The 24,000-nt window shown below is 40.7% G+C and overlaps 1 protein-coding gene across 3 annotated transcripts; it reads left to right on the top strand.

Moving 5' to 3' along the window:
- Positions 1 to 1,722: 1,722 nt before the first annotated feature.
- LOC120747493 (nucleus accumbens-associated protein 1) lies at positions 1,723 to 19,531 on the top strand. Of its 3 annotated transcripts, none has more exons than XM_040053409.1 (8): positions 1,723 to 2,078; positions 6,144 to 6,298; positions 7,533 to 7,811; positions 7,977 to 8,607; positions 8,789 to 8,959; positions 12,322 to 12,427; positions 12,631 to 12,728; positions 15,520 to 19,531. In XM_040053409.1, the coding sequence occupies exons 2-8, from the start codon at positions 6,173 to 6,175 to the stop codon at positions 15,828 to 15,830; spliced, it is 1,722 nt and encodes a 573-aa protein (XP_039909343.1). In that variant the 5' UTR covers positions 1,723 to 2,078; positions 6,144 to 6,172; the 3' UTR covers positions 15,831 to 19,531. The 3 variants fall into 3 exon arrangements, with proteins under 3 accessions (XP_039909343.1, XP_039909349.1, XP_039909355.1); XM_040053415.1 differs by lacking the exon at positions 1,723 to 2,078 and adding an exon at positions 2,097 to 2,741; XM_040053421.1 differs by lacking the exon at positions 1,723 to 2,078 and adding an exon at positions 2,750 to 3,145.
- Positions 19,532 to 24,000: the final 4,469 nt, after the last annotated feature.

Here is a 24,000-nt window from a genome sequence, read left to right as displayed (position 1 = left end):
CTTCCCTTTCATTGAAGGAAACTTCAATGAAGTGAAAAAATATATATAAAGGAGGCATGGTCAGAGGCCCCTGGGTAACTTGAGGGGCCAAGACCAGAAGACCAGTGAAAATGTTGATTTGTGTATTAGAGACTTTCCTCAGTTTTAATAGTTACCAAGGTTGACATTAGGGGGCCAATTCCAGTCAATTCCACTGATTGCTGATTACCTGTTTCTCAGGTAATCACCAATCAGTTAACTTGAGTAACACAGATGAAGTCACTGCTGAACCCATGCCTTGCCTGTTATTTTATTTCAGACTGAATGTGCTGAAAGTATGCAATGTAAATCAAAGTAAAACAAACTCACGTTCAAATCTTAATGCTCTACATCAGATTATTACCAGAAGAAGCACTGAGTTGAAATTCATCAGCAACTTTCTTACATTTGTCTTCAAAAGGTTTAACCTCCTAAGACTCGAACTCTTCCACGGCATGCATTTTTAATTTCTCTTTGATATTTGAGCATATTGGGGCCCGATGAATGTAAAAACAAAGAATTACGAGATTTTTTTTTTTTTACCTCATTTTTGTTTCTGAGAAAAATGAAAGCCACATATGAGGACATTCGTTTAAAGTTTAGATGGAACAGTAGCAGTATAACGTCCTCGTAAGTGGATATCAGGCACTTGTAGAGCAAAATTGAGTATTTTGATCTAAATAACCCAAAATGATGTCCACATATGTGGACGCAAGGTCCTAGGAGGTTAAAATTGATATAACACGTATAAAAAGGCATATAATATTGAATATTAATTAATTTTTGCTAATTTTTGTGCATAAAATGAAAAGATTAAAACTCATAAAACAATTTTTAAAAAGTGGCTTTCCATTTGATTCAATTTTATATGATGGATTATGCATAAAAAATAGAATTGGGCTGAAAGGTCTAAAGGTCTTTATTACGTATACAGGTTCACGTTTTTTAAAAGTAACTAAGTAACTAATTACTTTTGAAAATAAGTAATGAGTAAAGTAACTGGATTAGTTTTTGGAGAAGTAATCAATAATTAGTAACTATTTACTTCTTTCAAGTAACTTAACCAACTCTGCTACTGACATTTGAGTTAAATAATTCCCAGAATACCATTCGAGAGTCTTTAATTACTTAATGTTGCTTTTCTCCGTATCTTTGCTGACAGGGTCGAGTGAAATTATTAACATTAACATTGTGGGATACTATCCCTTTAGGTACCCACATTGAAATATGCATTTGGCAAAAGCACGTGAACAGAATAGTGCGAGGTTTAAGTGCCAGATATATGGAATTATTATATTATCAAAGTATATATAGTCATAGGGTTTTCTTGTTCTTATGATGATGTCCACGTTTGGGGAATGTGCTCTTTTGATGGCGTTTATTAACAAACCTGTGATGACACAGGTTTGCGTTTCTGCGTGCACTCTGTGTCCATTCGGATTTTGATTTCGCTGTGCCTCCAGCTTACAGGGTGAAAAAAAGAAAGAATTCATAGAACAGAGCACTCTATAGATAGGGTGCTATAAATAACGCCACTGCACGGTTTATAACTGTATGCCAATTGGGCAAATATGCCTGTATAAGTATGATAGGTTTCACTTGTTTACAGCCAACAAGGGTGCGGCTTTATCGCTACTTTATATGCGCCCGCGGAGTTCACTTAAGTTAAATAAGTACACACACACAGAGAGAAACATATACACATACACACGGCCTACTTCCATAGTTCATTTGCGGAGAGGGAGAGAGCAAGATAGAGAGAGAGACTCAGACTAATTCCTCCACGCAGCCTGTGCCAATGCGCAAACAGTCTACGCCGTGGGATAGGTCTCCCCCAAATTGAGGCTGCGCTCTCAACGATCATGCGATTGAATGACGAGCGCGTCATGCTTGTCTTCCTCCTCTGCTGTTCGCTGCGATCGGTGGCTCTGCGTTCCGCAATCCCCTGGGATACTGTACCGCCCTCGATGGCTCTTCTATCGCCGTTCCGCTCCCACTGAATGGCTGTCCGGAGCGAGGAAAAACGAACCAGCGCTCTGCATCAGCTTCCCAGCGAGGGGGTGAGTGTCTTGTTCGGCCGTCAGTCAGTCGGTAGGGTCGTCTGATGATCCACCGGCGGCAGCGGCGGTGGAGGAGGAGAAGAAGGAGGAGTGGGTGGTCACCGTTAGATTTTTTAGGCTGATGGAGCAGGAGGGGGGGGAGAGACAGTCCAGCAGAAGCACCAGCAGCAGTGGGGCAATTAAAGTTTGGGATAAGTGCGCGACTTTAAGGGGAAAGCTGGTCCAGGCTGGCACAATCTAAACTTTCTATCGCCCTTTTCAGCCTAACAATAATAATGATAATAAAAATATAGCTCGTTATCAGCAGCGGAGCAGAACACGTTTAACTTAACGAGCCTCACAAAACATGAGAAAATTCAACGGCAGTCCGTTTGTTTCTGTCTCTCGCTTTTTTTTTTGGCACGGCAGCTCTTGTGAGCGCCGGCTGCAAAAAGAATTGTGCCTTGTTGTGCTCCCCCCACCAACCACCCCCCCTGCTCCGTGCCGCACTGGTTCCGTCTGGCTCGCCCTCAGCTGCTGCGTGTCCTGGGATGACCTGTTGATGTCGGTAGAATGGAGAATGGCAGGGGGAGCGATTTCCCCCGTCGCCAAAATATTTAAATAAGCAACATTTTGGGCCTGACTAACCGGCGTCGCAGCACGGCTACCTCGTCCGCTCGGCCAGTAAGTGCTTTGTTTACCTTTGTGAGTGCGGAAATGCTTGACATTGTGCAGCTGGGGCTGAGTGTGCGCGAGGTGGATGGTGCGCCGGGCGAACCCAAAATATTTTAACTGTGGCGTTAGCTTTAGCCGTTAGCCACCTCCCATAGGCCGTGCTGCGGATGGAAGGAGAGGGCAATCCGATATTTCAGCGCTGACAGCCACTTGGAGGAGGGGGAATGGAGGGGGGATAGGGACTCCCGAAGTGGCCCGATTCCTGTAAAACTACTTTAGATTCGTCTAACCGATTGCCATTTGAGGGCACGTAAACAATCGCACGCCATCCTGGATTCCCCCTTAACGCATCCATGCTGTCCCTACCTCCCAGTAGCCTCCCGGCTGGGTAGGCACGGATCGGACACCCCCAGGTGGGTTAAACAACTCCTTATCCTTCTACACGTTATTTGGCAACACTTTCAGCACAGAGGCACACACATTAAAGGGAAAAAAAATCAGAAATGTGAAGTTAAAAAAGTCTGTTTGTAAAACAATCAGAGCCTTCTTGCTGTGAGGATAAGCAAAAGTCAGGCCTGCCAGGAGCACAGCTATGCAAGCATGGGCGCATATAATGAGGAAATGCCTGTAGAGGGAACTGTGTGTGCCAGCTGCATGAGGGGCTTTTCCACATAATGATCTGAAAGGTTTGAACCAACATAAGAGTTTGGTGGAATAAGTTTCAAAATAGGCTGAGAACCAGTCCATCATAACACAACTGAGCCCCCCTTGAAATATTCTAAAGGCTGCTATTAAAAGTGTAAGGTCTTTAGTATGTTGTATGTCTGACCTACTTTCCTCTCAGGGCTGGCTGGTATGAGAGCTAAGCTACAGGGTTAGTTGGGGTGAATTTCATTTGCTCACGCTGTTGCTGCTGCACTCTACTGTATATATTTAAGGACCTGAGATTATTCTTCTCATCCCTACAGGCCCCCGCTGCCCCTCCTTAGTGCACAGGGCCACACACACATGTGCGTGCACACGCTCGCATTCTCGCTCACTGTTGGGGCAAACTGTGCAAACACACCCCTGCTCTCGGCCCAGCGTTTGTGTGTCTTGATGTGCAACCATGTGTGCTTACTGTGGCTCGCCAAACTGTAAACAAGCAGTATTGTCTAATGTCTGTGTGTGACTCAGTGTGCCTTTTGTGGGTTTGTTTGAGTTTGTGTGTGTGCGCATCTGTGTTTTAGTATGAGGGAGAGGGGAGCTTGAGTGAGATGGAGACAAAGAGAGCATTTCTCTTTACCCTGGAGCTTGGCGAGGTCCCAAATGAAAGGCTTTGGATATGATGGGCTGGCTCGCTTCAACCCTCATCAGTCAGTCACACTAAAGTTTGCTTTTTATGCCTCTCACAGGGTGGGCTTCAGTCACTTTGCTCTCACATTATCAGATAGTATCTTACACTGATAACGCCCTATGTGTGGGTGCATGTAGGTTCAGCAAGCATTCATGCAACACTTTTAAGTGGTAATATATCTCTGCATTGCAGGCCTGTACCCTCATCTGCGTGCATAGAAATACTTATGACGGGCCTTGTGCTTTAAGTAAGCACGAGCAGTGCAATGCCATGTAGGCTGATCAATGGATCTGTTGTTTGCATTGCTCTTATTGAGGGTACAGAGGGTATATACATGCATGTGAATAGCACCTCTGAAATTGCTGTTTATAGAAGGTGCTATCACAAAGCATAGCTGGTGTAACACCATCGAAGCATGTTTACATACCTTCACAGTATCAAGCGAGTAATGTAATATACCCTGCTTATAACCCTCATAGCCACAGCAGAGGGAACATTGGCTCATTTTAATTTAATATTGACAGGCATAATCTATCAATCTTAGAGCGGATATGGGGCAAAGGGGGGGCATGTTTGCCTCTGACTGTTGACTGAAGTGAATGGAAACATGCTATGCGGTTTTTGTTTAGGCCACACACACAAACACACGTTTGCACATAGAATACCAGAACATGACCCAGTTATCTGAGGACACGGGATTTTATAGCTCACAGAAGACACAGAAAATAAAAAGGCTTTCAGTAGCTGTTGGTGCCCAGCACCAACAGCTACTGCAAGGTTGAAGTGACGTATAGGATTAATGAAATGTAGATTATCCTGTGGAAGTTTCAACAAAACCTAGTTTGAAATATCAGAGTGCTGCGAGCCTGCCAATACTATTCGGTGGACTGTGCGAAGGAGAAAATGCGGCCCATGTCGTTTGGGTTTTTCAAGAGATATATTGTTTTAATTGTGGGGAACCTTCCTTTAACAGACAGGCATTTCATTATGAATACTTTGGCCTAACAGTAATAAAACAGGCCAGTTAGATTTGCTCGGCGTTTTATTGCATTGTGTTAATGTGAGGTTCTGACATTCCTCAGCTGTTTAGCTTCTCTTTGAGCTTTCTGTCTTTTAACATAGCTGTGTTACATTACACCTTCACCCCACAATGCCTGGGGGGGGAGTCATCACTGCAACGAAACAAGATGAAGCTGAAACATGCGACAGCAATCATGATTAATGCGATGTAACCCACTGAAAAGTGATTCACAAAGAAAGTTTATTATGTATCAAAATGTCACATGAAGAACTACTCCACAGTTGCTGTATAAATATTCTCATTCCGAGTTCTTTGGTAAATCAAAGCGAGATCTGGAGACGGCCTTTCAACATATTGTTTGTAGTGGTGCAGTCAAAGGTCTCCTAACTGTTACCAGTTGCAAGTATAGTGGCGGCCCTGCTCTTTTCTGACCAGCCTCATGGTCAAAGTTTATCCACATATCGGCAAGACCAACAGGAAGGAGCTCATACTTGGTAAATGACGGCGGTTTTCACATGCGATTATATCTTTGCCCGTTCTCACACGTGGCCTAGCTGAAACATGCAGGAGGCAGCACCCGAGGCATACACTCTCTTAGCATGAGTTTGCCAATTACTTATTACATATTAGAAGTTCTAACATGGAGCGCACTGAAAGTTTAGTTTAGTGTGGTCTCCTTATTGAACAGGCTTTCAGTTAAGATGTATGAAGAACTGGATTGTGAATATGAAGAATGAATTTACCTGAATTAAAACAAAAATCCTGTGCAAGAAGAAATATATCAACCATCGTTATTTGGGTTGGTTTGATAATAGTTGTAGTTGTTTTGTATGAAAAAGGTCTGATTATACATGTAGTTTGAGTTGGGTGCTCTTCCGTATCATGGGAAAAAATTCCATGGAGAAAAAGAGCGTGTTTGGGGGAGTGGGAATTTGGCTCAGTATTTCCATATATGAAGTCAATCCTGTTTTTCAGTAACCAGCATTTGGATCTATTCACTTCCTCATTTGTCCTCTTTGTTTGTTTCTGCCTGTCTCTATTCATTCCCAACAAGACCTTTTTGGTGGTGTGCATAGGCGCACCATGGCCCAGACCCTCCAGATGGCGATCCCAAACTTCGGCAACAACGTTCTAGAGTGTCTGAATGAGCAGCGGCTGCAGGGACTCTACTGCGATGTGTCCGTGGTGGTCAAGGGCCATGCTTTCAAGGTACTGGTGCACTGTTTCTCTTATTTGCACTCAACTGACTGAAGGTCGTGGTTATAATGAAGAAGAAAAGACCCGAGTGTAAACAAAAAGTCCTGTGGCAGTCGTGCTCCATGGAAAAGGAACGTCATTATTCTTCAGAAGAACTGCTGTTTGGACATTTTCTTTTTTTTTTTTTTTTGGGGTGGGGGGGATGTTGCAACATGTAACTTTTTGCAGCAGAGGCAGATGATGCATCATTCAGTGTGAATCCACATTTGTGCAAGTTTCTAGCTCCAGTATATAAGATGTTATTAATGTTTGTTTTAAAGATTGTTTTTTACGGGTTACAGGTTTTCTTTCATTTGCTGAGTAGTTTGAGTTATCCTGTCCATTAGAGACAATGTAATTTGTGCATTGTATTCATTCCTCAGTTAAATATTGGCCTCTAACGTTTTGTTTTTTTACCTTCTCTGAGATCTTTCACTTTGAGTAGGGCCTTCTTTTTCAGGGACATTGAAAGAACTCTATTAGTATTTTAAAAATGAAAGTACACTGAAGAGCTACTAAATCAATATGTTAATAAATCATTGGCTGGGTGTAGAACAGGGGTGGGCAACTCCAGGCCTCAAGGGCTGGTGTCCTGCAGGTTTTAGATGTGTCCTTGATCCAACACAGCTGTTTCAAATGACTAAATGACCTCCTCAACATGTCCTGAAGTTCTCCATAGGGCTGGTAATGAACTCATCATTTGATTCAGGTGCAATGACCCAGGGTGAGATCTAAAACCTGCAGGACACCGACCCTCGAGGCCTGGAGTTGCCCATCCCTGGTATAGAAGCAGTTTACCAAAAGCTGTCAGAAGGGTTAATAATACAGGAAAACAAAGAAAACCCCAATTATTATATAACCCCCCTGTGAGCAAGGGCGTTGGCGACAGTGGGAAGAAAAAACTCCCTTTTAGCAGAAAGAAACCTCCATCAGAACCAGGCTTAGGGAGGGGCAGCCATATGCTTATTGCAGTGTAACAAAGGGAGGATTGAGGGTCAGCCAATCAAGCCCTAACTATGTACTTTATTAAAAAGGGAAGTTTTAAACCTAATCTTAAAAGTATTGTTTATTGTTGTTGTTTTTTTAAACGAAGCTATACCGTGAGAAAATAAATTCTCCAAAACATCTCACTAGCCCTTAATAAATCAGTATATTGTAATATGTAAAATCATTTTTAAATTATGTTTTCTTTTTCTTTTTTTCTTAGGCTCATCGAGCAGTTCTGGCTGCTAGCAGTTCTTATTTCCGGGATCTTTTCAGCAGCAGCAACAACAGCAATGGTGGAGGTGGCGGAAGCAGTGAGGCCAGCCCAGCCGTAGTGGAGCTCCCGCCGGCCGTGCAGCCTCAGAGCTTCCAGCAGATTTTGGCTTTCTGCTACACAGGCCGTCTTAGCATGACGGTGGGGGACCAGTTTCTCCTCATGTATACTGCCGGCTTCTTGCAAATCCAACAGATCATGGAGAAAGGCACTGAATTCTTCCTCAAGGTAAAGCTAAATAGAAATAGAAAGTGAAGTAGCAGAAAACCTAAAGTCATTGTTTCATCAATTTGAACTGGTAAATTACAGGTTGAGATTTCTGTTTTGAGACTTTCTGCAAGGTAAGATCTATCTATTTGCTGACGCAAAGGTGATATATGCATTTATTGGTAGGTATCCTCCCCCAGCTGTGACTCCCAGGGCCTTCATGGAGAGGAGGCCCCACCTTCAGAGCCCCAGAGCCCTGTAACACAGACCAGTAATGGTGCAGCCCGGCCCGCCTCCTGTCTGACGCCGCTCCCTCTGGTATCACGAGTTAAGATGGAGCAGCCAGCGAGCCAACCAGAGGCGGCCACTCCTTACTCAGTGGTTTGCACTCCTGTAGCCAAGCGACTATGGGAGGGTGGCAGCACCCGAGATGGAGGTGGGGTAGGCTCAGGGGGAGGAGGAGGTGCCAGGAAAGCAGCCCGTTATTCCCAGGAGGCAGTGCGGGGCAGCGCTATCCAGAGCCCCGGAGGTCTCGGACTGGCTGTGGGTATGGGTGCCACCACGACCAACCTCGTGGGAATGGTGGCCGGTGGTGGGATTGGTGGCGGTGCCAGCACCAACGGGAATTCTGCAGCAGGGCTTATCATGTCAGAGGGCGCCAGCCCTGGCACCCTGAGTACCTATGCTAGTGACTCACCTATCAGCTACCATGATGACGAAGAAGAAGAGGAGGGGACAGATGAAAGTGCTGAGGAGCAGTACAGACAAATCTGCAACATGTACACCATGTACAGTATGCTCAACATGGGAGCTGCAGGTAATGGACAGAATAGTTATAACAACATATACAAATATATCTAGCTGAAGTTTTTCATTACACCTTGATTACATATTTGTATCCTTTTTTTGGTTTGTGGAGACATTGTAACAGCACAAAATATTCTCATAAATATATTTTTATAGTTGATTTGAAATTTTTCCATATGTGGATTTTCTAGCTGCTGGTGAGCGTGTTGAGGCTCTACCAGATAACACGGAGACGCGAGGTCGGATGCGTGGCAGAGATCTTTCATGTCTTCCTGCAGAACTTATTGCCCAAATAGGCAACCGCTGTCATCCCAAACTATACGAGGAAGGAGATCCTGCTGAGAAACTAGAGTTAGTCTCAGGTATGTTTCTCTGTGTGTGTGTGTGTGTGTGTGTGTGTGTGTGTGTGTGTGTGTGTGTGTGTGTGTGTGTGTGTGTGTGTGTGTGTGTGTGTGTGTGTACCTAAAGACAGCAATATTTACAACTAAATTTAAAAAAAAGAAAAGAAAGAAATTCAAAATGATTAGATTTGAGAGACAAAAATATCCAATTTTCATAGAATTGTCTTGGCTCGCTGTCTCCAAAATGTCAAACTTAACATGAGAAACCTGCAGGCGGGTGACGGATGAAAGAAAAACTGAAACCCTCGACCTTTACACTAAAGGGAATCCAGCAGCTCTGTGATGCTGTTGGGGGGGATGTTTTGCTTTTGTGGTTCAGGTCTGCTTGTATCTTTAGAGGCAAGCAAGGAATAAGAAAGAAAATGCCATGTGTGATCTCCTTTTTCTTATGATGAAACATTTCCTGTGCACATCTAAAACCTGCAGATGGGTGTCCTCCACCCATCTGCAGAGCGCAAGGGGTCACTGAATAGTTTGGATATAAAACTGATGTTCACTGTTTGGCTTAAATCACCTCTTCTCAGTCGAGTTGAATTGGTTGATGGTTGATGAGAATCAAGCATCTTCTACAACCATCGTCAACCATCAACAACAAAACAGGAAAAATCTTTTTTCTAGTGAAGTACCAGAGACTGAGAATCTAAAGTGCAGCATAGCTGTTGTGGTGGCCTGATACTGTTGTTGGATTTTCTTCTTTAATTTGTTGTTTGTCCATAAGTGTCAAAACAAAATATTTAGCATGTGGTTTGTAGAAAAAAAAGAAAGAAAAATACTTTGATTCTGCTACAAGTGTATCAAAAATGAAGTCTTTACCTTGATCTAAACTACAGAAATCATACATACATTTATACCAGACTGTCGTTGGGTCATTATCTCATTCGTAAATATAGCCAAGCTGCTTCAAATCCTGCTTATACTGTGCTGGCAGTGTTTTAGGAATTCTTGTCATGCTGAAAAATTGAGCTGTTCCCAATTAGATGATTTCCAAATGGTTTTGCATAATGGATCAAAATCTGTCAATATATTTCTGTGTTCATATATTTAATCAGTTTTAACAAGATATCTAACACATCTGACTGAAGTGCTTATAGGTTGCAGACACTCAGTGTTGTATCCTGACCTCCTTTATATCATTATGAATGCTCAGTCCTCCTCCTCTATACACACTGACAACAATTTGAACCAAAGAATTCCAAATTGGGTTCATTACCCCATAAGACCTGTGGATACTGATTTTCAGTCCAGTTCTTGTGTAATTTGGCGTACCTCAGCTTTTTCTCCCAGTGTTGAGTCTACAAGTGGGAATCACCAGATACTCCACAATACGATATTATCACAATGCTTCACTCATGGTACGATATTATTGCAATTTTTAACATTTTGTGACATGCTGAGTGTTGCGGTGAAATATATTGTGATTTATCACGTTTTCCAACTGCACATTATGTCCCTAAAATTAAACTTTGTTTGTACTGATATTATCCAACACGATAAAGTTATCTCATTTCAGTTATTTATTTATTTTTTGCTTCAAAATTAGATTGTGAAGCAAACCAACACTGTCCCTGAATTATTAAAACAATTACATTTGTATTCAGCAACCTTCCTGTTCTATATGAGTATAACCAGAATACAGCCAGCTGGCAGTCAGCTGAGTCGAGTCCCCACAAGTTATCCTTCTTCATAAAGGCTCATTCAGACTGATTGCAACATGTTGGAAATCTGTCTGCATTTCTAAATTAAAAGTTTCTGTAAACCTTCAGTATTCTGTCTAAGGGAGATTGCTGTCAGTCCAAGTCAGGCTGCGACTACTTGCAGAAAGGTTGCTTCCTGTCAGATGACATGAGCCTGCTTCTTCGTACTATATCGATATTTGGTATCCCTGATATCGCCACACAAAATATCACAATACGATACTGTATCTTTTTTTTTAGTTTTAATTTTAGTTAAGTCAGTGTTAAGTGACTTAACATACAAAAATCCTTCCTCTGCAAATGGTCAGCAACAAGGACTGAAAATGAATAAACAAAGAAGCTGATGTCCAAGGGAAAGTAGTTCTTCAGAAAGCCGGAAGAACTATTGCTCTAGACCACGATAAAAAAAATTACAAGTCTGGCTCCTTGGAAGCAAAATTAAAGATAAAGAAATGAGCAGCTGGTTAAGAGTTTTGCACAGTACTGCATATATCAGAAATATGTTATCAAACTAACTTATCTTATTTATATATTTATCTGATATCACAAGGGCAGCAGGGTGGTGTTGTTGTTAGTACTGTTGCCTCACAAAAAGAAGGTCCTGAGTTTGACTCCAACATCTGGCCAGGGCCTCTCTGTGTGGAGTTTGCATGTTCTCCCCACTTTTGCGTGGGCACTCAGGCTTCATCCCACTGTCCAAAGACATGCAGTTAGTGGGGCTATTTTAACTGATAATTGTGAAATTGCCCATGGGTGTGAATGTGAGTATGAATGGTTATGTGTCTTTCTGTGTTAGCCCTGCGGCAGGCTGGCAACCTGTCCAGTGTGTACCCTGCCTCTCACCCCATGATAGCTGGGATAGGCTCCAGCACACCCACCACCCTGATAAAGATAAGGGGAAGAGGACAGATAAATCTTATATAACATAAAATAAAAATAAATATATGTTTTATTTTAGTGTTGTTTTTAGGTGAATAATTTTATCTGCCTCAGTCTGCAGTCTGAAAATGAATGACATTATGGTTAAAGGTAGAGCTGAACTATTAAATACATATAGGCAGTATAGTATGAGGTCTAAATAGGACAAGGCAGGTAGCACTGATATATATTCATATCTTCAGAGGACGCTGTCCTCAGATGACTGAGATTTGCACTGGCAAGCAGGGCTGTATTGCACATGTGACTCAGTTTGTTTATGTCAAGGACATACTGTGACTGTGCGTGTTACCTTACCAGTGGGGTTACACACTTCACTCTGCAGCAGCATGTGCCTGTGACAGAGCAACCTGAAGCAAGTGTTTCAGGGTAGTTTTATACTACATTTGTAAAAGTCAAAGGAATAAACTGAAGTAATGAAACCAAATCAAACCTCAAAGCTGTGACATTTAACTGGCGCACAGGCTTCTCTCTCCCCACCCACAGCTGCAGTGTGATATGAATCAGAGCTGTTGCTAGATAAACAAACTCTCCATTCCAGTAACCGAAAGCGAAGATCCTGACTGTATCATTGCTGTACCTGACCCACAAAAGTTGAAGAAGGGAAATGCCATAAAACGAGATAGCAGATAATCTCAGTAGATAATCTACAGTGATAATAAATGGTCTCAATTCTTTCTGGATTCTTTGCAGGTACTTCTGTGTATATATCACGAGCTCAGCTAATGAACTGTCATGTGAGTGCAGGGACCAGACACAAGGTGCTGCTGAGGAGGCTGCTGGCCGCCTTCTTTGACAGGTTTGCTTCTTCCCTCGATTTGTCTGGGTCTATTTATGCAAGTGTTTCATGCAAAGCGTAGTTTTAATATAGAAATTAAAGTTTTTTTGTTTTCCTTTTTTTTTTTTTTTTTTTTTAAATCTGCTGGCATATGAAGGATAAATCAACTATTTTTGTGTTTCCTCTGTTCTGTCTACCTCTTTCTTATTTTTTTGATGTATCAGGAACACTCTGGCCAACAGCTGCGGGACAGGCATTCGCTCGTCCACCAATGACCCGAGCCGCAAGCCCCTGGACAACAGAGTGCTCCATGCAGTCAAATGTGAGCGTACATGTTTTGTCTGTCTGTGGATGTTTGCCCACAAGCATGCAAACAATTTGTGCATGTACTGATGGAGGGGAATGTACATGCATTCACACTGCATGCACACACTGTGTATTTACACTGTAAACTAAGCCGTATCATAACCGAAGCTGAATTAATGAGTTAGCTGTGTAATGTCTCAGTTTTCCTTTTAGGTACATTTAGATAGTACTAATAGTAACAACAATAATATTAATACTTAGTAATTTTTTTTTAAAAGATCCACATTACAACGTGCTTCACAGCAGCAACAAAACAAGCATAGTTTGGGTTTTTTTGGTTTTGTTGTTTTAAAAGCATAAATAAGATTTGCATTGGTATGATTAGTGTTTGGCAATAACTCTGTGACCGCTACATAGTAACATTCACCCTGAAATCAAGTGTTGACATCAGACACACCAGAACAGAGATATTGTCCTGCTTATAGTGAGGTGATTATTTGTTCAGACGTTTTATAGCTTTGAGTTTTGCGAGTTGCCCTTTTTCTTTACAGCTTTGTGCTTTTTCAGTAAAACCTTGCTGAAAGTGGAAAATGTATCCATGCTCACCATAAAATCAGATTTAAAGACATGTAGCTGTGAGCCGGACTCGTGACATCACTACTAGTCTGAAGCCTGTGTTGCACAACACACATAATACATTGTGAATAGCATTTCAGCAGCACATGAAACACTTTCAGCAGTCTTTTTGTGTAAAACTTAAACCAAAAAAAAATATGTATGTTCATGTTTGCAATCGAGGGCTGAGCAAAAAATATATTTTTAGAGTTGTTAAAGACAAAATAATCATATTTCACTTGTTTACTGGATCATACCAAACTAAAAATGGCCATGCATCACATGACTGGTTGTAGCTGATGGAGTTGTGGAGTATGCCACGTCGTTATTCTGCCCAGTACAGAGCATATTTACTGTGGTGTGAGCCAGTAAACAAGTTAAATGTGACTGTTTTGTCCCTGTTGACTTGAAAGTTTACATTTTGCTAGCTTTTCACATTTAGTTTTTGGACTACATTAATTGGATCTTGGGTTCAGTATTCCACTGAGGTTTTTGCCAGTTGAAGCCTGACCTTGTTTTAGAATTTCTAACAAGGTAACAGAACTACTTTCATTTTTATTATTTGCAGAAAAACATCTCCTGCCCAAAATATTATGCAAATCATAGCATTTTTGTCTTTGAACATGCCTGGAGGGGATACTCTATCATTCTCTTGGCACCTTACATGTAGGTGATGTGCCAAAACCCCTGTGGGTGAAAAACAAGAAAAAAAACTGACTGTGCCACCCATTACTTAAACCTAGCAATTTCTGTTTCAGTAGTGAATATTAAAAACATTCCCCTGAAGTAGATTTTTACTAGAAATCAGTCAGCAAAACAATTGTTGCTTTGTTGAGGTCACGCCACATGTGCTGGGGTTTTCTTATGCATTTTGCATACTGTAACGTTAGCCAGGATAATAAACACTGAACATGAGAGACAGCTGGATAAATAACTTGGCTGGTGTTTATAAAAGATTGCGATTGTCTAAAGTGTTTCAGTTGAATTTTAAACCGAGCAAGTGTTGATTCGCATATTGAATAGACTTTCTTTTGTCAGTCATGAGTCGTTTTCACATATGCTCTGCAGCCCTGATCATTTCTAGAACTTACTCAGCAGAGGTGCTCATGAGAAGGAAGATGTCCGATCCAGTCGAGTTGCAGTGTTCTTTAACTTGCGGAGATTGTGTAATATCAAACTGTGCCAATAAGCAAATAGCACAGGTGATCATTTGGTACACACAGGTAATAACACAGGAATATTGCCTATTGGTTGTCACTTCTGCTTCCTCCGCACTCTCTCTGCAGGCATTTCCATCGACTGTGCCACAGAGTTAATTCCAATAGTGTGAACACCTCTAAAGCAGGGTGTTTCATGCTGTATGCTACACATAAATAGGGACAACTATGGAAATATCCTCATCTGATTCCTTTGAAACTGTCGTAAGTTTTTTGTGTGCAAACTTCTATAGAGACTGTCGCGGTTAAAACCAAAAAGAAAAAGCCATAGCTGTAGTTATTTCCCTAAACACTGTAACTCTCATACAGCAGGCCTCTGTGTGCCTATTTGTCCTTTAACTCCTCCTATACAATCAGGAGTTCAGCAGCTAAACCTGGCACACAGGTACGTCTTAGATTCCTGAAGGTTCTTATCTATATCAGCCATTGTGACATCATCATGCTGCCTAGGAGCCACCTACAAATGGATTAATATGATCGATTTTTAGCATTTCTGCATTTATACTCCTTCTTGCAACATTGTATTGTTTTCATTCTGTGACCGCAGCATTTAATTTATATCCACAAAACTTGAATATTGGGATATATCTGATATATTATGTTGCCTGGCAACCATCTAAATTTAGAGCAGGACCTAAGCATTGCAGGCGGGCCATAAAAAATTGACTCACTTTTATACTGTCAGTCCCATATAATCCAGTATAGTCCTTAAATATATTTATTAACAAAGCTAAAACCTTTTAGGTTTTTTTTGCCAGCATCACAAATAGATCAGATCATACTGTAGTATGTGCATGTACTTAGAATAAATCCATCTTCATTCAAATATTGGTGAAAGGGATGCTTTTGTCTGTTTTGGGTAGAAGACAGGCAAAAGGATCTGTCAGTACACTCGTGAAATTCGTTCTTGGCTCCAGTCACATCATAAAAGTGTGATCAGCCTAATTATCCCCCCCCCCCCTTTTTTTTTGTCAGTTTATTGCCAGAACTTCGCAACCAGCTTCAAAGAGAGCGAGATGAACGCCATTGCAGCCGACATGTGCACCAATGCCCGACGTGTGGTCCGTAAGAGCTGGATACCCAAGCTAAAGCTACTGATGGCGGAAAGTGACGCTTACTCTGCGTTCCTTCCTGATGGTGTCAAGACAGAAGAAGACGCCCTGGGGGCGGATCCAACCTTCGACCCTGCCTCATTGGAGTCCGCCAGTGGTGCTGGTATGGAGTCGGGCGGCTCTTCAGGTGAATCGCTACCAGGTGTGGGTGGGGACGGAGGACCGTTATTTTGAATGTTTGGTGACGCACATACCAGTATTCCCCAGTTGCGCTTGCCTTCTCACTCTTTGGCCCACGCTGATCTCTCACATCTTGACTGTCTATACTACACTGTTAGGGTCAACAGTTGTTGCCCTGATGTAACCAGGACTTGAAAACTTAAGGTTTTTTTGCTTTGACTGTATAATGGAGGTAATCAAGGAAAGGAAGGGCGTAAGAGGGTCTTTAGTTGTGTCCTAACTGCCCTCTGCCTCCCCTTGTCTTTTTAAGGTGTGTAAGCGCATCCACTGTTGCATATTAAATACATTCCCTGAGGTGCTGGTGGTTTGGGGGGAGGGCAGGGAGTTACTGGTGCAGCCTGAGGAGGAAGAGATGGCTGGATGGACAGATTTCCAGGAACAGAAGTGACGGGTATATTGAATGTAAGTGTCGGTGGCATTTTTCTCTATGCAACCCTGACAACTTGTATTCCAGCCTCGGGAAAGAAACTAAATTTCAAAATAGATACATTATTAAAACAAAGTAACACTACCTGTTCTTCCTCCTCTTGCATCTTCCACTGATCACCCTGCAAGTATTCTTCAGCCTCACCTCACCTTTCTTGAGACCAGAGAATCTCACTCGAGTGTTTCACTGTGTGCTGTCTTATAGAAATATATCTCATCTGCCTATTTTTATTTTCTTTGCATGTTTCTCTGTCTGTAAACTGAAAAGTGATCCAGTAAGAAGGGTGAAAGCTTTTTACTCAGAAGATTGTAATGGGGAAAAAAAATGAAATTTGAAGGGCAACAGGTAATCAAAGATGGTCATATTTTTAGAAGACAAAAACTATATTTATACAAGTGCCCATGCCTAGAATGGTGTGAGCAAAGAGAGCAAGAGGGATTGTTTTAAAATCTCAGTATTCAGCTTTTATTGAAAGAGGGCTTGTCAAGTAAGGAAAAGTGCTATTTTTGCAGGAGTACAATAATAATAATGAAAGGAGTCTTATCATAAGAACCTCAGTCATTTATTTTTATCCTTATTTTACAGTGAAAGTGATGGAATGAGCAGTTGAACTGCTAAATTTGACACATTTCATCTTTTGTTCACTATCTTTAAAGGAATAATAAGACTGCTTCCGCTGGCACGACTGTGACTATGATTAGCATTTCTTGTTAGGTTGTGAACCTGCAACATTCGCCTCCTTTGATACAGCATTGGCCCACAGTTTTGAAGATTACTTTTGGACATTTATAGGTTACATTTATCTGACAGCTCTGCTAGTTTAGCCTTCGAAGAAAAATTCCTAAAAGGAGGGAGGAACAAAGTGACGTTCACAAGAAATAATTGTGAAATGAACAAGTGCATCTTTCAAATCTTGACGTCAATAAGCTGGTGGGCACAGTGATGTCGCAGGGAGGCAATGCTGCTTGAAGCAAAAAGGTTTTAATGGTACTGTGTGTATGTGTGTGTTCGACATAGTTCTCTGGTAAGAAAGCCAAGTTTGTATTGTGCAGATGTGTCTTTGGTGTGTGGCTTATTCATGTATGCAATGCACCACCTCTTTCATCTGGAAATTCAAAATGAGTTTTATTTTGAAGTTTGAAATGATTTTGCACCTTCCATGAGCGATAAGAGTGGTGGTTTCTGCACCTTATTGAGAAGAACTAGTAGTTCATGCACCTTTTGAGAAGTGTTGTGTAGCAATCAAACCCCTTTAGGTGGAATTTGCCTTGTTTTTTTTGTTTTTGTTTTTTTTCTTTCTCCCATGCCTGCCTGTATTTGTTGTTTAGTAGTGGCACGAACGCCTACTGTAAATAATCAAGAAGACTGTTGAGTTGAATCCCAAGTGTTCTTCTTTTTTCTGTTGCTGAATGTGTCTGATTTAAGAAATGTCAATAACTGACCTTTTGTATGTGGAAGTTGGTGTTTGCTAGAAACCTTCTGAATGCATGTTAATCTGTTAAGGACGGAGGTCAGTACAGGGGATTCATTCTTACATTTGCAGGTGGAAAAACCTGAAAGTAGTCCGGGTCTGACTCGGAATGTGTTCTTAACCTGATACGTTCGCACGGACTGATTACTTTCTCTTTCAGGAATTTTTTTTTCCATAGAGGTTCTATTTTTGTGTAGAGAGGTAGAGTTTGAAAGCCAGGAAGATGCCGATGCTTCCTATCAAAGGCAGTTAAGTCTTACTGAAAAGAAATAAAATGACTAGTGGCATGATAAAGATTCTAGCTCAGCATATTTTCATTATTGTTTCAAATTCTAGGTTGGTTTAGGTGGGTGATACAGTATATGGATGAAACATAAATGCAGTACCTTGTGAGCATTCATTAAGGGTAATAACAAAGAAACCTCAGTTTTGCATTTGACTGTAGATGCCACATGAGCACCCCTCCCCCACATACCTCAAGTATCTTTGAAGACTGTTGTGCTTCCTGTCCCTTATGCAGCTGGTGTCATGTTTCACTCCTCCAAGTTTATTCATGCGCTTCATAAAGGCAAAGCAGTGGTTTATGTTTGAGCTGAATTATAATGTGTAGCTTTAATTTGTGTAGAGGTTTTCACAACATGTTGCTTCACATTGTTTTAAGTATGACTATAATTTTTTTTCAAATCACCAGACTTGCCGGCATGTTAAAGTTGCCATAATCAGCTGAAAAGTTTGCTTTATTACATACTATTACTCAGAAGAACTGTCAGTGAGTCTCCAAATAAGATAAAATATGACCAATTAAGATTTCAACGTGAGAAACACGTTTCTGTTTTTCTCCCACAGTAATCATATTACTCAGTGACCCACTGAATGACTTGTACTGTATTGTGAGTCATTAACGAGAGCTCAGCTACGCCAGTGAATTGGTGTCGACTCTAATGAAGCAGCTGCCCAACCCGTATACGGAAATGTCCCCACTGCACCATTGACCTAGTAAGATTATGCTGCTGTTGCAGCTTCAAAGCTTTTACTACATATAAACAGTGATTAGGGCCCATGTTGCCATCAGTTCAACAAGTTCAGTTGAAATAAAATGTGGTTCCGGGACATTTCGGGGGTTTCACCCTGAAGTAAAAGTTCACTGACAGCCAAAAACTCCCTTATTCATAACTTGATTGCTCAGTCGCTCAGTCCTCCATCATCACTAGGTATGTGGGTGTTACTCGTTTTTAATTTGTGGTCTTTTGAGAGCTCTCTTGCTTTTTTTTTATTGCACATTCTAAGCAATTTCTCTACCTTTCAGCGTACGTGTTTACACTTACAAAATGTAGACCTACACACTTGAATGGATAAGGTGTGGCATGGCATTGGGAACCTTTTGTCACTAAACAGTACATATATAAATATGATTATATACATGTATAGATAAATACTGTATATTATATATAGACGCACACATAGTTTGTTTGTTGTGCACTCGCAGCATGAGGTATATATTTACCCAGATACAATGCTTCTCTTCACAACCTGTGCAGTTATTGGTCTGCCCATGTCTTTGCCCCTGCTCTTTGCCCTCTGTAACCCTGTAGCACCAGTGGACCTCCTGTACTGCTCATCCTCCTCTTTCTGTGTTCCAAGTGCCAATAACTTTGTGAAAGCCCTGTAACTGTGACCCAACATTATCAAAGGTAATTGCACATTAACAACTTTAAGATAAATGAATACAAATCATAGAGAAAATGTCAAAAATGGAACAAATAATGAGTATCTTAATAAAAGATTTGTAACAATTTCTCCAAGACTCCTCGTTTTTGTGTTTCCTTAATCGCTTTAATGGTGTTGCCTGCCATTTGCTCTCATGGCGTTTGCTCACTGGTGAACTTAAGTGAATCTTACTTTATTGCAAATGATTTAATGACACAGCTCTGCAATGGTTAGCACTACTGTGGTTAGCACAGCAAGAAAAAGTGTATTTTAATGTAATTTATTTAAGCACCATTCATAAACCCAATTTAAACTCAACGCTTCAGTGTTCACACCTGGAAGCTGTCATGTATGACCTGTCGCTTTCATGCTGTATGAACATGTCTCACACAGTTGTTTTTCCCATCATTTGTTTACAGTTTTGCTTTGACATGCTTGAAAAGAGCTTCCTGATGAGGTGTTAAATAATGGGTTATATTTCATATTTAGATAAAAGGATCTGAAGCACCGTCACTGTCTCCATTTTCATTGCATGCATGACCTTAAAAACAGATGTCAAACATGCAGGACAGAAAAGTGTCATGTAGGCTTTTAAATTTCTATTGTTAAGGGCACCACCCAGTGTTAAAAGGCTAACAATACAACAAATACAGGAAATTAAATCACTGAAACTGTTCAAACATTGTATGATCTTGTAGCTCAACAGCTCAAATCTAAGCTTATGGTGATATTTACAGTAATCTTATACTGATGAAGAGCAAACATTAAAACTGGAGTATTGGGAAATACAGCTATAAATTGGTTTCTAGATGAAGAACTGATCTATATACAATAACCCACATCTGATATCAAAGATTTGCCTCCTTGTTAAATTGCTGTTTAGTTGGCTGCCATTGTATTGGACTGTGTGGTAAAGAAGTAGGATTTAGGATTTAAACCTCTGAATCTCTTGTTTGAAACACCTTTTTTTTAAAAAAAAAAAAGTTGTGGTGCTGTATAAAATGTAAAAGGAAAAACAGAATGCAGAATGGTTTGTGTGTTAAATAAAATGATATTTTGTTCACAGTAGAACACAGAAAATATATCAGATGTTTAAACTGAGACATTTTAGTTTTTAAACCATAGCAAATGTTGTTCATGAGCTCAGAACCCCAGGCCTAAATCTTGATTAAACTATATTAATTGTGGGGGTTTTGGTTTTTTTTTTTTTTAAACAGCTAAAAGGCTTGAGCACTGAGGGACATGGTTAAGTGTCAATATCTATAGGGGATTAAAAGCTGGTTAAGTGTATTCATAGATTCTCAAAGATGCTAATCTGAAATCGAATTGAATCTAAGGCTAATCTGATTTATTAGAACAGACGTGGTAAGAGCTGCCATCCCATCTCCATCATGGATACAGTGTTTTATATGAATGTACTAAGGAAGCTATTAACAACTTTTTCCAACTCTATCTTCTCTGCATCACATGTTAGCCAAGGTTAGCAAGACAAAACTCATCTCTTACAATGCTAAAGCACTGAAGCTCATTTACTTGCAAATGCTAGCCATGTTTGCATAAGAAGCGCAGGTTGTAACTGATTTCAGAACAGTAAAGCTGAGCCAGTGCCAACTTTCCTTGCACTCTGGTGTGCCCTCAATTTTATCTATAATGCTCATGTGCAAACCACCAGAAAAAATCCGCTGGTCTCTCAGCTTGCCCAGCTCCGGTCAATATTCAACAGGAGATGGACACACCTGTATTACAGAGAGAGCTATTAGACTGAAATAATCACAGCTTTCAGCAACAAAGCTGGCTAGGGGCCACAACATGGCAGAAATGTAAAGGCTGAATGCACATATTAATTGAAAGGCCAGGAGCTTTATGACTGTGCTGTCTGAGATGAAAGAGATGTTACTTTGGTGTATATATATATGTCTATTTTTAGATTTGACAAAGCAAGCATTACTTTCCTTGTAATGTGACCAAAAGATTCTGAGAATCTAGGGAGCTCTCTGTGCACATGTGACAAGGATGAACATTAATACTGGATGATGATTGCTGGCCCTCAGATGGCGCTACCCAGTGGCTGATCTAGAAAATTGTACATGGGTGGACAAAGGAGGAGCAACAGGTCTAGGCAGGGTGGCAGATACCTCTTCAGTGAAGTATGTGAAAATCCCCAGTATGTAAATGGAGTCAACAAAATATCCACAAACACACTTTAAAATTATTTATTGTATCATTATCTCTTCTAAGAAAACAAAGGTTTTGGACAAACAATTAGTTTATACAATGGCTCTACAGCTGGGGCCAGTTGCCCCTCTTTAGAGGGGAACTGGACTGAGGCTAAATCAAAAATCTGATTTTTATTTATTTATTTTTTTCATTTCTTTGAAAAACATGATGTTGCGTTCTCTGGACTAAAGAGTCCACCCAGCTTGTTATCAGTGCTCACTGCTGGACTTGTTGCACAGGTGGCATCTATCACTATCAATTTGCTGAGCTGCTGAGAGCGACCCAGTCTTTCACCAGTGTTTGTAGGAACATTCTACATGCCTAAGCGCTTGATTTTATACCTGAATTAAATTATTTAGATGGGTGAGTGAATAATTTTGGCAATATAATGTATTTCTGCAAAACAAATCACAAGTGCTAAAGCACATATGTTTGGGAAAGGTCAGTGTAATGAACAAAGGATTTAAGAGGCAGACTTTTGAAATAAGGAAAGAACGTTTTCACAATATTCAAATTTTGGAGCTCCACTAGTAGACTATATGCCACCTTTCGGTTGTCCCTAGAGTCTAAGAAAGACAAGCAGGGATAATAGCTTGTTCAATTTTTCACAAACTTGAGAAGTTAGCAAATACTGAGATATCAGATTGTGACAGTTTATTGATTAGGATATCTATCACATAGCCTAAATTTTTCTCAGCTGTCCCTAGCTTGATTCCTGGCTGGTTTTACTTTAAAAGCATGTTATTTATCCCTCCTCACTCTCTCGATATTCCCTGTCTTCTTCCTCTATGATGGAAAAGCAAAAATGTCCAGTAAAGTTTAAGCTTTTAAGTGGAATGATTAAAGTGGAATTTTTGACTAAACATTTTATTTAAAATTTGAAACTAATGTGTAATAAAATGATTACATGAAAATAAATATGTTGCAAAAAAAATATGTTTATAGTATTAGACTTGCTCTCAGACCTTTTGACCCAATATATATTTTACACTATTAACACTGTTGTACTGTTACATTCCCATGTAGATGGCAAGCTATTCTTCAGATGTGGAGTACAAGCATTGCTTGCGCAAAACAAATCGTCTTCCAACATGATGGCTGCTGCCCCCTTGTGGACCATGAAGGTATTGCTTTAGGCCAATCCTATAATGAATACATAGAAGAAAGAAAGAAAGACCTTTAACAAGCGCATTTATTCATATCACAATTCAATAATACAAACAGACGCTCACAAAATCAAAGGAAACATCACAATAAACCACCCAAACCCACACACACTTAGGTCCACGTGTAGTTAGCAAAACAAATACACTGAATAATAATAGCACTCTAAAAACGCAAAACAAGTGCACCATCCTCCCTCAATGAACATAAAACATTTTGAATACACCACAAATCTGTAAACATCTGTAGATTACAAGTTACACTATAAAAAGCATGCTCCACTTTCAATCTTGATGCAAACATGTTGTCAGCAAACAATCCCGTACAAAAAAGTCATTGTGAAACAATGGTTCCTCAAAAAGCCACAGGCCAGGTCTAGGGTCAGGGTCACGGAAAATCTTCAGCGTTTTCCAAGTATCCAACACTGAACGATAAAAAGGTGTTAAACCCGTCATCTCAAGCTCTGAAGAAAGAAAGAAAGAACGAAAGAAAGAAACTGATTTTATATAGGATTGAGGTCCTGAGACTGTCTAGGGCAGCGGTCCCCAACCCCCGGGCCTCGGACCGGTACCGGTCTGTGAGTCGTTTGGTACCGGGCTGCGAGAGTTGAGGCTCAGGTGTGAAATGTATAGTTTTCAGGGTTTTTATCGGTTTTCAGCGTTATTTTGTTATCGTTTTTATCATTTACTCGGTTTTCCTTGGTCTTTTCACGTGTGTTATGAATAAATTTTCTTTTTTTCGGTACCGGTACTAGTTTTATTTTGTTGTATTTATCCACGACACCTTAAAGGCCGGTCCATGAAAATATTGTCGGGCATAAACCGGTCCGTGGCGCAAAAAAGGTTGGGGACCGCTGGTCTAGGGCATTCCATGACACTAATGTGTTTCTTCTTTAGCCACTCCTTTGCTACCTTGGTGTTATGTTTTGGATGACTGTCATGCTGGAAATTGCAATTAATTGTGGCAATGGCTAGTGTGTAGCTCGGGAATGCTTTCGTTTTTCAGTGATCTTACTTAAAAATGGGAGATTTGAGATCGGCCTGTAGTTGTTCATTTGTGTCTTGTCAAGATTGTCCTTTTTCAGTATAGGGTTTTATTACAGCAGTTCTTAGTGGTTCCGGAAACACACCTGATATTAAAGAAAAGTTGACGATCTGTAACAGGTCTGACTCTAAAGT

This window comes from Simochromis diagramma, unplaced genomic scaffold (genome assembly GCF_900408965.1).
Source record: "Simochromis diagramma unplaced genomic scaffold, fSimDia1.1 OVJJ01000321.1, whole genome shotgun sequence".
Taxonomy (NCBI): Eukaryota; Metazoa; Chordata; class Actinopteri; order Cichliformes; family Cichlidae; genus Simochromis; species Simochromis diagramma.
This window is presented reverse-complemented; position numbering and strand designations above follow the sequence as displayed.